Source organism: Aspergillus novofumigatus (assembly GCF_002847465.1).
Source record: "Aspergillus novofumigatus IBT 16806 chromosome Unknown P174scaffold_2, whole genome shotgun sequence".
Classification (NCBI taxonomy): Eukaryota; Fungi; Ascomycota; class Eurotiomycetes; order Eurotiales; family Aspergillaceae; genus Aspergillus; species Aspergillus novofumigatus.
Genome location: NW_020194275.1, coordinates 3279663 through 3294292, shown reverse-complemented (window position 1 = coordinate 3294292; position 14630 = coordinate 3279663). Strand labels below are relative to the sequence as shown.

Below are 14630 nucleotides of genomic sequence, written 5' to 3'. Positions count from 1 at the left end.
TCAACTACTTGGCTGTTTGCATTGTTTGTATCAGGGCCCTCCGCCTTTTTTTCCCGGCTCGAGAAAGAAATCCGCATACATCGTGCCATCGCCGGGGTCTTGGACTCACCATCGACTATCTTGGCCTGCGCACTTTTCAAACGCCATTGAGCCGGAGAGGCACCTCGATTGACATTGACTCGACCACCGTATGCTTTATCCGAATGAGTTCCGCTTAGAAATGCCACGATAATGCAAAGTCTATGGTCCCGCGTTGCTCCGACGCAGTCGACCTGTCGATGCGTTCCCTGCCTCAGTACCAGTGCACCCGGAATAACGTCCCGAGCAGCGACCGCAGCAAGCAAAAGACGCCTTCGCATAGGGAATTCGGTCACGGCGCTGTACACCAGCATCTTTGCTGCCGCAGCTTTGGCAGATGCTCGGGCCAAGGACAAGCGCCGACATGAGTGGGCCGAGAAGATCGCAGCCGTGAAGGAGGAGGTGAACGAATTGGTGGATGAAGAACATCGACTACTAGTGGCCATTCAGGCTCGGAGGTCGCGCACACTGTCACAAGGAGCTTTACAAAAACGATCATTTACGACCTGGAGATCGATACCAACGCCCAGAAGCGACCAATGGCTCCAAAGAAATCCTCCCAGTCGTTTGGTCCATGCAGCACGAGGTCCTGATCTTGAGGACGACGAGGAAATAGTCCTCCAAAACAATGAGTTCGAGTTAGCCACTCCTGGAAAACTTCAGGAAATAATTGAGAACGAAGGAGATTTAGATGACGACAGAATAGAGCTGGAAGATGGTTTCTTCCCTGAAGATAAGGAAGTTCCGAAATGGCTGTCGGACAATACAATTCGACAGAAGGCCATCCGGAAACTTGCAGTGAAGCAACTAGCGATACGACTTTTGCTTCGCGAGTCAATCGCGCACAGTTATTCGGGTATTGCGATGGACCACAAGGCCGACTTTGAGATGCCCCAACTTAATTTCGCAGAGTTGTTGTCTGAACTGAACAAACTTCGACGCAGGATTCGCCTTTTGAAAGTCACTGAAGGTGCATACTATGACGATCTGGCGCATGATCTCCGCGTGCGGTCGACTACGGAGCTGAATATGGAGCGTACGAGACTCGACGATGAAGCAGCTCGAGATGTCTCGTTGTTTCTCAGAAACAAGATGTCGCTACAGGAATTAAATCTGCGATTAGCGAATAATCTACTTCAATCTTTGGATCCTGACCGACCGTATGTCATGAAGCTGATGATATTAGCTTTCACCAGGTCCATGCAAAACGATCTTACGGACCTGGTGCTCAAGACGGTGTTGCCGCACAGGTTTCAATTGAACTCTTCTCTCATCATTTCCATTTTGACCTATTACAAGAAATCCAAAAACCTCAAAGCGTTTGATTCGTTTTTGAAAGTGCTTCGGGGTGAAGGCTACCCGGTGGATCTGGGCAAATTGGGTTTTTACAAAAAGATGGTCGTCAATGGCGTGGAAATAACTATTCCCCCCGTGGCCAGTGCTAATCCTGTCATCTATTCGACGTTGATCACAGCAGCTTTGCGCTTCGAACAAGTGGATCGAGCTGATGCCTGGCTTCAAGCCGGGAGGAAACACGGCTTCACGGACGATTTCTCGACCCTGTACGCCTATCTGAAGTATTATGCCAGAAGGGGAGACTGGCAAAACGGGCTGTATACACTCAGGAGATCGCTTGCCTTCCTAACTGGTTCAACGCTACACTCCGATCGGCATATCGAGAGACTGATTGTGCACATGGTGCAGCTTTGTGACTGGTGTAAAAAATGGGACCTATCCGATGCGATGATCTCAGCCGCAATCGAAAGCGGCTTTGATTGGAGTTCCGCGACCACAAATCAACTTGACATCCAATTTGGCCGAGATCCTCGCCTCCATTATTGGCAGAAGAGGGTCGACCAAACGACAATAGACAAACGAAGTAGGCCTGCATGGGAAAAGTCTTTTGCCTTTGCCAAGCTATTTGGGGAGCAATTAGAGGATCTTGTTTCATCCGAGGATCAGGATCCCGCCGCCCACTGGCAGAGAATGGTTGCCCTGCATTCTCGGGAAGTGTTGTCAGCTATGTCTGGCCCTCTCCGTAAACTCAAAGACACAAAACCGATCGAATCGGCTCCCCAGCCGATCCTCAATCCTGACGATTTCGACTTCGTTGAGCATGTCGGTTCCGACCCTATTGAAGAACACGAAAGATCCGCTGAGAAGACGCCGCAGGAGGAAATCGACTATCTGAAATCGGAGGTGCGGGAATTGAAGCGAATGGTTTCGCAACTACGTCCCAGGCTAGGAGCCTGGCGGAAACGTGTGGGTGTCTCAACTGTGGCTTCCACCGGCGACGGCATAGACCCTCCAGAGGGAAAACAACACAACCTACAGAGCGCCACTGTTCACTGAAAGTGGTGGATCCGAAGCCGGTGGCTGGAGTAGAATGGTCATTCAAGTAGTGATCGCGCGCGTTGTTTGTGATGATACATCAAATTACCTGTATAATATTATGTCGGATAGGTATAGGACTTGGAATGATGATGCCGTAACACCTGCTTCACCACTCTTGATGAGTTCTTGAGTTTTGGGTCGCAGAAATACATCTACCAGACATTCCCATTATTAGCGTTTCAAGCAGTTGTACTCTCTCTCTACAATCATCAGAGGGCATATAGTGACGAAACGCCGCCGAATATACATACATGTCAGGCAAGTCTACTCTAGAATGACTGAAGTCAAGATGGCGCCATGAAATAAAAGAAATGGGGAATCTATTTTATTCTCGAAACCAGGATAATCTATCGTCTCTTTGCAGAGTCTCCGCGCATCTTCTCTTTGCGCGATAGTCTCTCTGCGGCGCGCAGCAAGGAGGATCGGATCTCGCCCTTGGGGAAGGTTGAGATATCGTAGTATGTGGGAGCGATATCCTAGAGAGAGGTTGTTAGTACATGCTCGTTTAATGATAGTACTGGGACGGAGACGACATACAAGGAGCCATTCGGGTTTGACGGCGGTCACAGTCCGAATGTAATTCTTAGTGGTGAGGACGAATTCGTTATAGAGAACCCACTCGGCTTCATAGCCGAGGACGGTTGACGGGTGCAGAAGAACACTCTGGTTGTCCTTGACGGTCGTATAGACACTCTTTCCCTGTGGTTCCTTCTTTGCGACCTGCATGAAGAATCCCGCGCACAGCGCACGCCGGATGTTCTCGTAGTATTTCTTGTCTTCGAAAGGAGTCGAGATCATTTCTAGCTCCTCGCGCTCCATGATCCTCAGGAGCTGCATACGAACGTTGTCTGCCGATTGGAGAGATCTGAGGGAGAGGTAATGATCGTGACACCACTGCTTTGGATTCTCCTGGGCTTCCGGACTCTTGAAGGCATGATAGGCGTTCAGAAGAGTGAGGTGGTCACCATCGGGATGAGCGAAAAGATTCTTCATCTCGTCGGCGCGCTTTCTCTGCGAGGCGGGCCTCACGAAAATCTGAGGAACCGAAAGCAGAGCTGTGATCGACAGAATCTCATTTGAGCAGTAGAACTCGGGAGAGCTGATCAGCATGACGGCAAGCGCGGGGTCAAGAGGAAACTCGGAGGCAAGGCGGCCCAGCGGTGTCAGATTGCCGTCGTCATCAAGGCAAGCTAAATAATTCAACTCTTCCAGAGCTCTCATGAGAGTCTCGGGGGCGGGAGGGTCCATCAGGTCAAAATGAACCAGATCATCGATTCCCAACTTCTTCAATTCTAGCACGGTCGAAGAAAGGTTAGATCGGAGAATTTCGGGGTAGGTCTGATCAATCAACTCCTTCTTGAAGGCACTCTCCGTGTACAGACGGAAGCATTTTCCGGGGCGCGTACGACCCGCACGACCAGCTCTTTGTTGAGCGGAAGCCTTGGAGATGGGAGACACGAGAAGTGACTCGACCCGAATTCGGGGGTTGTAGATCTTCTGTTTCGAGAATCCCGGATCCACCACGTACACGATTCCGTCGATGGTAAGAGACGTTTCTGCAATGTTCGTCGAAACAATCACCTTACGGCCAGGACGACCGCCCGGCCTGCGAGGGGGAGGAGCGGGCTCGAAGATACGCTGCTGCATGTGCGGAGGCAGACTGCCATAAAGCGGATAGACTTTCAAGGGACCAGCGTCGGCTTCTCTCACCATCTCGTCCGCCTCAAGCGATATCTTGCGCGCAGCATCTTCGATTTCTTCCTCACCGGTCAGGAACAGAAGGACATCACCATCTGGCTCTGTGGCGTGGATTTGAAGGACAGTGCGAATGGCTGCTTCTACGTAATCTTGTTCCGGTTCGGGAGTATAGAAGATCTCGACGGGATGAGTACGACCGGGAACGGCAAGTAGAGGAGCGTCGTTGAAATACCGCTGGAACTTTTGCGCATCCAAGGTGGCGGACATGATAATGATCTTCAAATCGGGCCGACGCTGCACAACTTCTTTGAGAAGACCCATAAGCACATCGGTAGCCATGGTTCTTTCGTGAGCTTCGTCAAGAATAATTGTGCTGTAGCGTGTAAGGTCATGATCATGCATAGCTTCTCTCAGAAGCATACCATCCGTCATATATTTCAAGCAGGTCTTGGAACTTGTCATGTCCTCGAAACGGATACTGTAACCAACTTCCTCTCCAAGCTTAACATCCAATTCAGCAGCCACACGCTGAGCAACGGACATGGCAGCGACTCGACGAGGTTGAGTACAAGCGACCATTTTGCGCTGGGTTTGCGGTAAATCATCGAACAAGACGAACTGGGGGATCTGTGTAGTCTTTCCGGAACCAGTCTCACCGACGAAGACTAGGATCTGGGACTGCTGGTAAAGCTGCAAAAACTCATCTCTTGAACATAACAGTCAGTTATTTATAACCAAAATTCCTCATCTGAGTCTGAACGGGCTTACCTCTGCTGGTGCACTGGAAGATCACGACGAGTCTGCAAGATAGAGAAGTACTTGCTGGAGAAAGGTTGGCCGGTAAAAGGATTGATCTCCCCATCCTCTATCTCCTTTGCTAGTGCCGCTGTCGTCTGATGCCTCTTCAACTTCGAGAAAGCAGGATTCGTCCCTGATGAGTTCGAGTTGCCGTTGGTAGACGCATCCGCATACATATGAGCCAGGTAAGGATTGTTCCTGGGATCCGTCTCTGTTTTGTCCATCTTCTGACGCTTAGCACGCGAGCGATCTTCAGAGTCTGAGCGCGAATCGACCATGGCGATATGAGTTCTGCAAATGAGTGGAGTTGCGACAGTGAATGAGATCGCCTCTGCAGACGAATTCAATCATAATCTTACTTGAATAATTATCGGGCGGCAGAATAATAATTTTGGCGAAAAAATGATCTAACCCAGATAGGCAAGTGTCGCCGCCACATCGGTGCCTTTTGTCAGTGTTCTCACCGCCTGGCGATTCTGCCACACCCCTCCCCACAGAAAGGCAGGGGGATTGCCGTGTCTGTTTTTGGAGCTGCCTATCTAGCGCTTGGACAATATTAATACCTGGGTGCAGCTCTCAGAAGCGAGGAGGCTCGTTGACTGAGCGACTGGCCCCCTGTCACTTGTTCCCTCATCGCGTATATGTGCATCTGAAGTCGCATTGGGAGAACCTGTTTCTACTGTCAATTGATCTGAAATGCGGGACTAATCTTCTAGGCATATATTATCATCTCAACAATTGGGACCCTCAACAGCTCGTCAATTGATCTTCACTAAATCATATTCTCTGGGGGAACTCTAGAACGCGCTGTTCTGTATAGCTTGCGAAGATGGATTCAGAAGATTTGGCCCCCGCATTCTGCATTGGTCAACATGAAAGCAACCGTACCATACCCATCACCACCCAGATCGTGCAGTCGACACACGAGAGTAACGTACGTACCCGTCGATCCGCCGAATTGTCTGGCCTGCTAACAGTTCGATGTTAGTATGATATGCTTACGACGCCGATAACCACTCCTCACTTTCACTCTCGAGTCCTAAGTCTGCTCTCTGGTCACTTGTCTAAGTTGCAGGCAGTATCGTCCGATCCCAATGGTACTCTGGCGACAACTGAGAATACGAGACCTGTGGTCATCCCTCCACTTGGCCCATCAGACACTCATCTCACTCCGAACCAAACGATGAGCCAGTTGATGGGTGTCACTAGCCCTTGGATTGACCTTTGTTCCCCCGATCCATTGATTGCAGATATCTCCCGTCAAGTTCTTATGTTAGAAGTGGCATATGCAGCTTTCTGCGGCATTGGCTATCTCCTGATCCCGGGACCGAAGCTCCACCATGGAAATATGCACGCAGAAGGCGTGATTTTCTACGCGAGAGCAGTTCAAGATGCCATTAATCTGGGTCCATATATTCAGTTTCACGTTTGGCTGAGAATTGTGGACAACCCAGATCTGGAAGTGAATAGTATGGGCGACCTCGCTCCTCTTGGCCGTGATGAGTTCCTCTGGGGTTCCGATGATGGGCAGTCGCTCAAGGTGGACCTGTTTGGGACGTGGGATGCTTGGGACGTAATTAGAAGAACCTGTAAATATCACACGAGACTCTTCGTAGGTAAGAATTTATTTTCCGTTTCTGCAGCCCTTGATGCGTTCTTACATCTGTGACTATTTCCAATTTGCCCTGTTGCTGAAACCTATACCGACAGCACTATCCTTACCAAAACAACTTCCTCCAATGTCCGTCCAGTCTCGCTGGCATTCCGAGCCAGTTCACCTGCTTACTATGGACGCCAATACTTTTATCAAGAACCAGAAGGGCTACCCTGTCCTATCGAAAGCTCACCAGGCATTGATTTCTAAGTTCATGCGTCTTCGGACGCCCCCGTGGATTCTCCTCTGCGACGTTGGCCCTATTCCGGGAGTAGAGGCAAGTGAGGTGTCTGAGGCGACGCAATCGAACCTGTCCAGCTCTGAATATCCAAGTCTCTCGCAAGCCGCGGTCTCGAGCAAGAAGTTCATTGATCCGACACCTCATTTGTCATATATCAGAAATCTCCAGCAACGCCAACCACCTCGCTCTGCTATCGAGAGATTTGGCATGGGTTATCAAGACTACCTTCAGGCGCCACTACAGCCCTTGACGGTCAACCTGGAGAGCATCACATATGAAGTTTTTGAGAAAGACCCTATCAAGTATGAGTGGTATGAGAGAGCCATCGCGAAAGCCCTCAGCGACTGGGCCGAGCAGAAGAAGCCTACCTCTAACCCGGATGGTCGGGTGGTACTCGCTGTTGTGGGCGCCGGCAGAGGGCCGTTGGTAACACGAGCGATCCGAGCAAGCGCTGAAACAGGCGTCGATATCGACCTTTGGGTCGTGGAGAAGAATCCCAACGCGTTTGTCCTCCTTCAACGCCACAATGAGGAACTCTGGGGCGGCAAGGCAACCCTTGTTCAGTCGGATATGCGTAGCTGGAAAGGGCCCCAAAGGGCGAAAGATTCCGGCTTACCCCTGGCCACAGTTGGACAGTCGCTCGGTATTGAGGATTCGCTTCTCTATAAACCAGAACCAGATCAAAAAGGCAACACGCCCGCTCCTGAATCTGTGAAGAGCATGACATCGTCCGACTTATCTTCTGGTCAAATTGATATTGTTGTCTCAGAGCTTCTCGGCTCCTTCGGGGACAATGAACTGTCACCGGAATGTCTGGACGGTATCACTCATCTACTCAATCCTGTGCACGGCATCTCCATTCCGGCCTCGTACACGGCCCATCTCACACCCATTGCGGCCCCTAAGCTGCATGCGGACGTTGTGAACCAGTCTATATCGAATCCAGCGGCCCCGGAGACACCGTACGTTGTCATGCTACATGCCATCGACTTCTTGTCCACGAATCAGCCGTCTGCCGGCACCACGTCGGGCGACAGCGGCAACAGCTATATCAGTAATACTCGATCTTCTATATCGACCATCCCAGTGCCTGAGTCTACAACCCCTTATGTGCAGACGGCGTGGTCCTTCTCGCATCCCAACACAGATATTCCTCCTCAGTCGCCTTTTACGTCCATCATCTCTAACTCACACAATGTTCGCCGCACGCGCCTGGCCTTCCCTACTCAGAATCGTGGCGTCTGTCACGGCCTGGCCGGTTACTTCGAGACTGTGCTCTATCGAGATGTGGAGCTATCAACAAATCCCGTCACGATGGACAGCAAGAGCGCTAACATGATCAGTTGGTTTCCCATATACTTTCCACTCAAGGTGAGAATTCATGCACGTCTTTTCCGAGTACTACTCGCATCTAACAACGGCTTCTAGACACCTCTCAATGTACCCGACAACGGGGAGATTGTTGTCACTATGACTAGGCAGACCGATGACCGGAAAGTTTGGTACGAGTGGATGGTCGAAGTGTTCGCTCTGGAACGCATTGCAGATGCACCGGCAATGGAATTGCCCGTCATGAGCGGCGCACGGGCGGTGTCTCCAGCTGCAGACGATGCCAGCGGCAAAGACAATGGCACCGACAAGCCACAAAAAGCTGGAAAGCACAGCGGTTTTCGACGTGTGAGGGTTGGAATGAGTGATTTGCACTCGAGTATCAAGGAAGGGTGTCTGATGTAATAGGCCTCATGTCACTGTCGATTCCCATGGCAATGTACGGTCGCTTCTGTGTCGGCAGACGTGAAGTGACTCTGGGCTGAAATAGGAGCATCTGTGAAGCAGAAAGCAGCAGACCAAGGGGTCATGGATATCTACAATCAGCGGGTATCTACTGTCCACTGGGTATCTAGAAGCGGCTACCTTAGACTAAATTCCTTAGTTTCACGGTCCTGGCTCGAGCCAACGAGAGACCTTGGCATTGAGTGCATTCATTGTTAAATGAAGCTACTCCGGTCTCCAGGCCGTTGCTGATTTGCCCTCAGAGTAGCTCGCAGCCTCGCTTAGGTCAACCCATCTCAGAATTCTCGAATTAAAGTCAGCAGGCTATCCGCTAGACAGATCACTAAGAAGCAAGCTCTCCTCGGAATACGACCCGTGCTAAAACCGGAAACGCACTAAGGCACGGAGTACAATTGTGCAACTGCTCCTGGTCTCTAGTTCGGAGTAAGCTTACTTGGAAATAACCTACATACAAGTGGGATAAGTTGTCAAGCGGTGGCCGTACGCCGACGCGAGACTGTGTAAAGTGAGACAGAGTCTAGAAGCCTAGAACACTAGACACAAATCATAAAATCGAGCTCAATCCGGGTCATCCTTCGAGTATCAACTATCTTCAAGCTTGTAGATCTTCCTGAGCAAGGGGATAGCCAAGACTTGGATGGTGTGCAAAGTCAGAAGGATTAGAAATTGTAAGGATCTACGTATCAGGGTAGATGGCCTGTTGACTAGGTAAGAATTGGTGACGATAATCAATGGAGGAGGATGGTAAAGAGTAGTAGATCATATGAAACAAAAACTAATCCTTGTCTTCTCGAATACCAGACAAGGGAAGACACTAGTAGTACTTCTGGGAAAGAGAATGTCTTGGAAGCATTGGACGGCGTGCATTGGGTGGATTGATTAATGCCGAAATACGGAGTAATCCAGTCTCCAGTTTATCCAGTTATTCCAGAGGCCGAAACAAGCTGTTGAACAGGGAAGCCGGACAGTCGCAGTGTTGTCTGTGTACGGAGCACGGCATGTGGGAGGTGGACTCCGGGCTCAATAGTGGAGGGGATCAGAGCCTATGGCCACGAAAGAACTTAGGGGCCTGCGGCCGCGAGTGGGCAACGTGGTTTCATTGGCTTCTGTGGTTGGCGCCGCTTGTTATCTCTACCTAAACTTTTGAATAATCAAGATCATTTGCGATTAGTTAGATGCCGATTTTGATTATCATGACCTGGATCCATGTACTTCTGTAGTCAAGGTAATTTACATCAAGCGAGGGGTTGTTGATAACCGCCAAGCCATTGATCTTCAGACTATTGTACAACGAGCAGTGCCAACAGTGAGGCTGGTCATAGTCAGTCATACTGAGACGAAACTCGCGCCAAGCAGTAGGCACTAAATAGAAGGAAGATGATCGTAGGATGAAGCTGATGAAGCTGATGCAGGAGGGGCGCCGACTCCGCCGAGTCGATGTATCAAGGTACGTATCATGAATTACCCTTATCCGCCACTGCCGTATGTAATGTAATCCTATGTAAGATACCTTAACTCCGCAGTCATTTTGCCCGGTGATTGCTCCTTTTGGTGGTCTCCAGGGGCTGTATTATTTACCAAAAGGGAACTCATTGTCCACGGAATCATTACAGAAGTATGATCACGACCAAAAAAAAAAAAGCAACTTAGCCTACTTCCTTACAGCACTTGCATAACCTTCATCCAACTGCATCATTGACCTGATTGCTGTCTATTCTTGTTCAGAGCCTGCCTGCTTACTTGGACAGCCATAGCTCCCTTTATAATCTCCATGATTGCATGTGTTCTTTGTTCTTCGACCGTCACTTCGGAGGCCGTGGGTTGAAGTACCGCCAACACTACCTTGCTGCTACTCACTTTGACGACTTCTGCTATCATTAGAGCTTGCTTAAATCTCTAGCTCTTTCTAAGCAGAGATAACCTTCTGGTTTCTGCTCTGCTGAATCTTCTTACCTGTCTTCACACCTGGTCTACAATCTCTTTCTTCCGTCCGCGACCCTCCCTCCTTCTTCCTGCCCCTCTTATCAAGCCTGAAATGGTTCACTCGACCGGCGAAGAGCGCGCTGTACATCTGACACGGGAGGCTGTTGAGCTGGCAGACGCTGGCCACCGCGAGGTATGCTTATTTTCTTTTTTATGTCTACCGGATTTCTGCTCTTCTATTTTTGTTGTCATCGGTCGTGCTTTCTTATGGGTCCGCCATTTTTATCTATTCACACCTCTGTACATTTCCCAAACTCCGCTAACTTCTTTGTCCTCTCCGCAGGCTGCCTCGCGAAATCTCCGGGAAGCTCTTTCCTTAGCACCAGAAAATCCAACTGTCAAAGCTGCCATTATCAAGATTCAACAAGAGGAGAATAATGGTCACTATCTGCTAGACCTGTGCCGGCGATATGCCTCTGGAAAGGACGAGAGTGCGGGAAAGGATGCAGCTCTCTATCTCCGCACCGATGGTCTCAAACCGTCAGAGGAGGTGGCGCTGGAATGCGTCAAACTCTTACTAGCACGGGAACCTTCTAGCCTATCTTCTTTCCAAGATGATATTATCTCGGGATTGGTGCACCAGAACGCCAGCGTACGACAATACTTTTCGGACCGGCTTCAAGTATCTGTCACGACTTTCTTTGACGAGATCTATGATCGGGGCGATGGGGTGGCAGTCTGTCTGGATACTGTGGTCTTGGATCATGCCGTGTGGCCATCAGAGGATACGCGCCTGCACTGTGAAAGCGAACTCTTCCAGCTCTTCATCGCTAAGCTCATGGAATCGGGACATGACTTGGATGGTCGGTCCCTGAAAGGTATTGCACGCCTACTCGCGGTCGATGCGGTCAAGCTGCAACATCTGGTTGATGACGAAGGACTTGACGTGATCCTTGCCTCCCTTGACATCAGACTTCCTCTCGAGGTGAGGAGCCAGGCAACTCTCGCGACAGTCAAATACCTCGAAACTTCGAAGGAAACAGGGCAGGACCGTTTCTCGCGGCTTCTTTCCACGAAAGTGACGAATGCACGCAATGACGATCATATAGTCGCATTTTCCGCCCTCTCTGCCGTTTTCCCTGTTGTGCCAGATATTGCTGCTTCCCTGTTCCTCTCTGAAAGTTTCATTAGTTCTCTCACGCCATTTACGTCGAGGAATATGAAGAGCCGGAATGTGGAAACGGCTATTCTGGAGCTGCTGAATGCAGCCTGCATAAACCAGGCCTGTCGAGATGCCCTTTCTAAGCACCTCTCTGACTGGCTCTCTCACCTTTTGACGAATGGCAACGATCAGAGCTCAGAGTTGGCAGCGGTGATATTGGCGAAGGTTCGGGCTTCTGAGAAAGAGAACCCCGCCACGTCCAATGGTAAAGATTATGAGGAGGACGGCCAGACAGCGGAGCTGGTCAAACGCTTCAAGGAACAGATCTCGAAGCATAAGGACGAGAGTGTTTCGAACGCAATCGAGGGTTTGGCCTATTCTTCTGTCAAGCCAGTTGTAAAGGAGCAGCTTACGAAGGATTCTGCTTTCTTGAAAGATTTGATAAAGGTGCTGAAAGGCAGTATCGCGGACGCATCGGTGCTGTATGGTGGCCTGATGATCATTCTGAATCTCACACAGTTTCTACCCTCGATGACCGAAGAACAGAAGAAGATGTCTCAACTCAGAGCGTACGCAGACGCTTCGGGCGCGACAGCACGAGCTGGGCCTCATCCGCTGGACGACGACGAGCACGTCATCGCTCGTTGCAACGCGTTAGTTCAGGCCGGGGTCATGCCTCTTTTCGTCGAATGCAGCAAGAGCAGTCTGCCTTCCGCGCAGGGGCTCGTGAGCAAAATCCTGCTCTCTTTGTCCCGAGACCGCAAATCTAGAGGAACTCTTGCGCAACAAGGCGCGGTTAAGCTACTTCTCAGCCTGGGGTCTGCTAGACAAGGCACGTCGGGCTCGATTTCTGACGAGGCGATGCAGAGCGCCTCACATGCACTCGCCCGTATACTTATCTCTGTCAACCCGTCCCTCGTTTTCCCATCCTCCGGAATTCCTCAGGTCACCTCAGCCGTTCGACCTCTCACCAGTCTGTTGACGACGCCTGAAGTAGGCAACTTGAGTGCGGAACAGCCGCGCGATCTGCTACCTGTGTTTGAGGGTCTTCTCGCTCTAACGAATCTTGCATCGTACCCGGATCCGTCCGCAGCGGAGGCCATAGTTCGCCATGCATGGACAGTTGTCGAAGACCTCCTACTCTCCAGCAGCCCTATGATTCAACGAGCATCATGTGAACTGGTTTGCAATCTGATGACGTGCGAGTCTGGCGTAGCGAAATTTGCTGATGGCTCCAAGCGGGCTGCTCAGCGGCTCCACATTCTGCTGGCGCTCACTGACACCGATGACATGGAGACACGCAGAGCTGCCGGTGGCGCACTGGCTATGCTTACCGAGCTCGATGCTGCTATTGCGGGCATCCTCGATCGGCCGCGTGGCGTGGAGCTACTTCTGGGTCTTTGTAAAGAAGACGACGAAGGGCTTGTGCATCGGGGTGTTACGTGTATTCGGAATCTGACCTGCATGGCAACTGGCGACATCTCGAGGCGCGCGAAAGAAATGGTGGAGAAGTGTGGAGGGGTCGATATCCTGACCGGTGTGCTCAAGAAGTCGTCGAACCCGGCGATACTCCAGACTGGAGTAGAAGCTTTGAAACCTCTAGTCAAGAGCAAATAGGCTCCTCACAGTCTTTGAAGGAAATGGCTTTTTTCTCGGCAACACGTTGAAGTTCAATGGAGTTACTGGGTATAAGGAGGGGCCATCTGTATGGCGAGGTTTTAATGGGTTGTGTCTGCCGAGGCTTGCTTCCGGCATATTCTGAGCTACTCGTGTGATTCCCTACCTCGTTGTCTTCTCGTCCTGCTGAGCTGTTTGTGCTCCTGTTCTTCAATAGCGACTACTTCTGATCTTCTTTTATCTTTCAGCAGAGGATGTTATTGTTGTGTACTTAGCGTTAGGGAGGGCTCGGCGTTTTACTTTAGGGTTTATTTTTTTCTCTACAGGTTGTCTCGCAGAATCTCCATAGACACGATTTACAATGCGAATTCACATTTTAACTGAACAGCTCGAACCCCTTTTGATCGAGATTCGATTCTTTTTTCGATGGAACAAAGCACTGACCCTGGCAGTGGTCACGAGATCCGTCCATGTGCACAGTCAACTCAAGCCATCCCTATCCATTCTTGCCCCTTTATCCGTATTCTGAAGGTAAAGGTCGGTCTATTATCTGTAAGCAGAAAAAGCAAAATAACATCTTCGGCAGACCTCGAATAGACGCCGGGTCCGGTGAAGAATGGCATCCGGAAGGGTCAAGTTCCAAACGGTGATGAGACAGTAGTCTACTGTAGGTAGTCATCTGACCTGTGCCACATCGGCGCATATAGTAAGGAGTATTTACTCCGTAGTAGATCTGTAAATATCGAAGGATTGCCTACTGGCAACCCCTCCATCACACTACAATAGATGGGGGTATAACCGGAAGACCCGAAGATATCTTATTTGGCATTGAGTACTTTGAGTCCACTGGTGGTGAGTTCGATAAATCTTTTTTGAGCACTCAGGGGGCCGGTAGGGGGTTGTGGTGTTGTCTGACGGAAGATTAGGGGGTGAGAGGGAATGATGGCTGAGATGCAAGCGAAAGAAAAGGGATATACTATACTCCGTAGGCAGGGGTTTTAGGGAAATCTGGCATTATTGGAGATTGGATAGGACGATGGAACGAAGGATAAGAGAACAGGCACTCTAAATGGACGGGAAGGAATGGGATATGATTGATATTATTGGTGCATTGTGTGACTTCGAAGTATATATCGCGATTGATAATGATTCCATCGTAGGGTTTCAAGTGGGAGACTGTACCTACAGACCGCGACACCTCGATACCGACTAACAGGGGGAAGAGGTTGGAGAGCAAATGATCACCTCACAGAACCTAGACGATCTCATGG

The 14630-nt window shown here is 50.3% G+C and overlaps 4 protein-coding genes across 4 annotated transcripts; 3 read left to right on the top strand and 1 right to left on the bottom strand.

Moving 5' to 3' along the window:
* Positions 1–89: 89 nt before the first annotated feature.
* Positions 90–2633, top strand: P174DRAFT_385335 (uncharacterized protein). The gene has a single exon (XM_024823248.1). The coding sequence runs from the start codon at positions 232–234 to the stop codon at positions 2428–2430; it is 2199 nt and encodes a 732-aa protein (XP_024686041.1). The 5' UTR covers positions 90–231; the 3' UTR covers positions 2431–2633.
* P174DRAFT_510459 (DEAH-box ATP-dependent RNA helicase PRP43) lies at positions 2608–5307 on the bottom strand. The gene is made up of 3 exons (XM_024831678.1): positions 4939–5307; positions 3010–4876; positions 2608–2948 (listed from the first exon to the last, which is right to left on the bottom strand). The coding sequence occupies exons 1-3, from the start codon at positions 5244–5246 to the stop codon at positions 2820–2822; spliced, it is 2304 nt and encodes a 767-aa protein (XP_024686040.1). The 5' UTR covers positions 5247–5307; the 3' UTR covers positions 2608–2819.
* A 211-nt stretch (positions 5308–5518) lies between these two features.
* Positions 5519–8921, top strand: P174DRAFT_402626 (protein arginine N-methyltransferase). The gene is made up of 4 exons (XM_024823959.1): positions 5519–5902; positions 5957–6584; positions 6679–8234; positions 8292–8921. Exons 1-4 carry the CDS (start codon positions 5798–5800, stop codon positions 8595–8597), a joined length of 2595 nt encoding a protein of 864 aa, XP_024686039.1. The 5' UTR covers positions 5519–5797; the 3' UTR covers positions 8598–8921.
* Positions 8922–10301: 1380 nt separating this feature from the next.
* Positions 10302–13745, top strand: P174DRAFT_385326 (UNC45-central domain-containing protein). The gene is made up of 2 exons (XM_024823247.1): positions 10302–10773; positions 10924–13745. Exons 1-2 carry the CDS (start codon positions 10693–10695, stop codon positions 13357–13359), a joined length of 2517 nt encoding a protein of 838 aa, XP_024686038.1. The 5' UTR covers positions 10302–10692; the 3' UTR covers positions 13360–13745.
* Positions 13746–14630: the final 885 nt, after the last annotated feature.

Excerpts from the sequence above, each read along its gene's own strand:
- P174DRAFT_402626 (XM_024823959.1), top strand. The coding sequence starts at position 5,798 with ATGGATTCAGAAGATTTGGCCCCCGCATTCTGCATTGGTCAACATGAA. Across the intron at positions 6,585-6,678 it reads TCACACGAGACTCTTCGTAG|CACTATCCTTACCAAAACAA; the intron begins GTAAGAATTTAT and ends CTATACCGACAG. Across the intron at positions 8,235-8,291 it reads CCATATACTTTCCACTCAAG|ACACCTCTCAATGTACCCGA; the intron begins GTGAGAATTCAT and ends AACGGCTTCTAG.
- P174DRAFT_510459 (XM_024831678.1), bottom strand. The coding sequence starts at position 5,246 with ATGGTCGATTCGCGCTCAGACTCTGAAGATCGCTCGCGTGCTAAGCGT. Across the intron at positions 4,877-4,938 it reads CTTCCAGTGCACCAGCAGAG|AGATGAGTTTTTGCAGCTTT; the intron begins GTAAGCCCGTTC and ends GTTATGTTCAAG. Across the intron at positions 2,949-3,009 it reads TCAAACCCGAATGGCTCCTT|GATATCGCTCCCACATACTA; the intron begins GTATGTCGTCTC and ends ACCTCTCTCTAG.
- P174DRAFT_385326 (XM_024823247.1), top strand. The coding sequence starts at position 10,693 with ATGGTTCACTCGACCGGCGAAGAGCGCGCTGTACATCTGACACGGGAG. Across the intron at positions 10,774-10,923 it reads CAGACGCTGGCCACCGCGAG|GCTGCCTCGCGAAATCTCCG; the intron begins GTATGCTTATTT and ends TCCTCTCCGCAG.
- P174DRAFT_385335 (XM_024823248.1), top strand. The coding sequence starts at position 232 with ATGCAAAGTCTATGGTCCCGCGTTGCTCCGACGCAGTCGACCTGTCGA.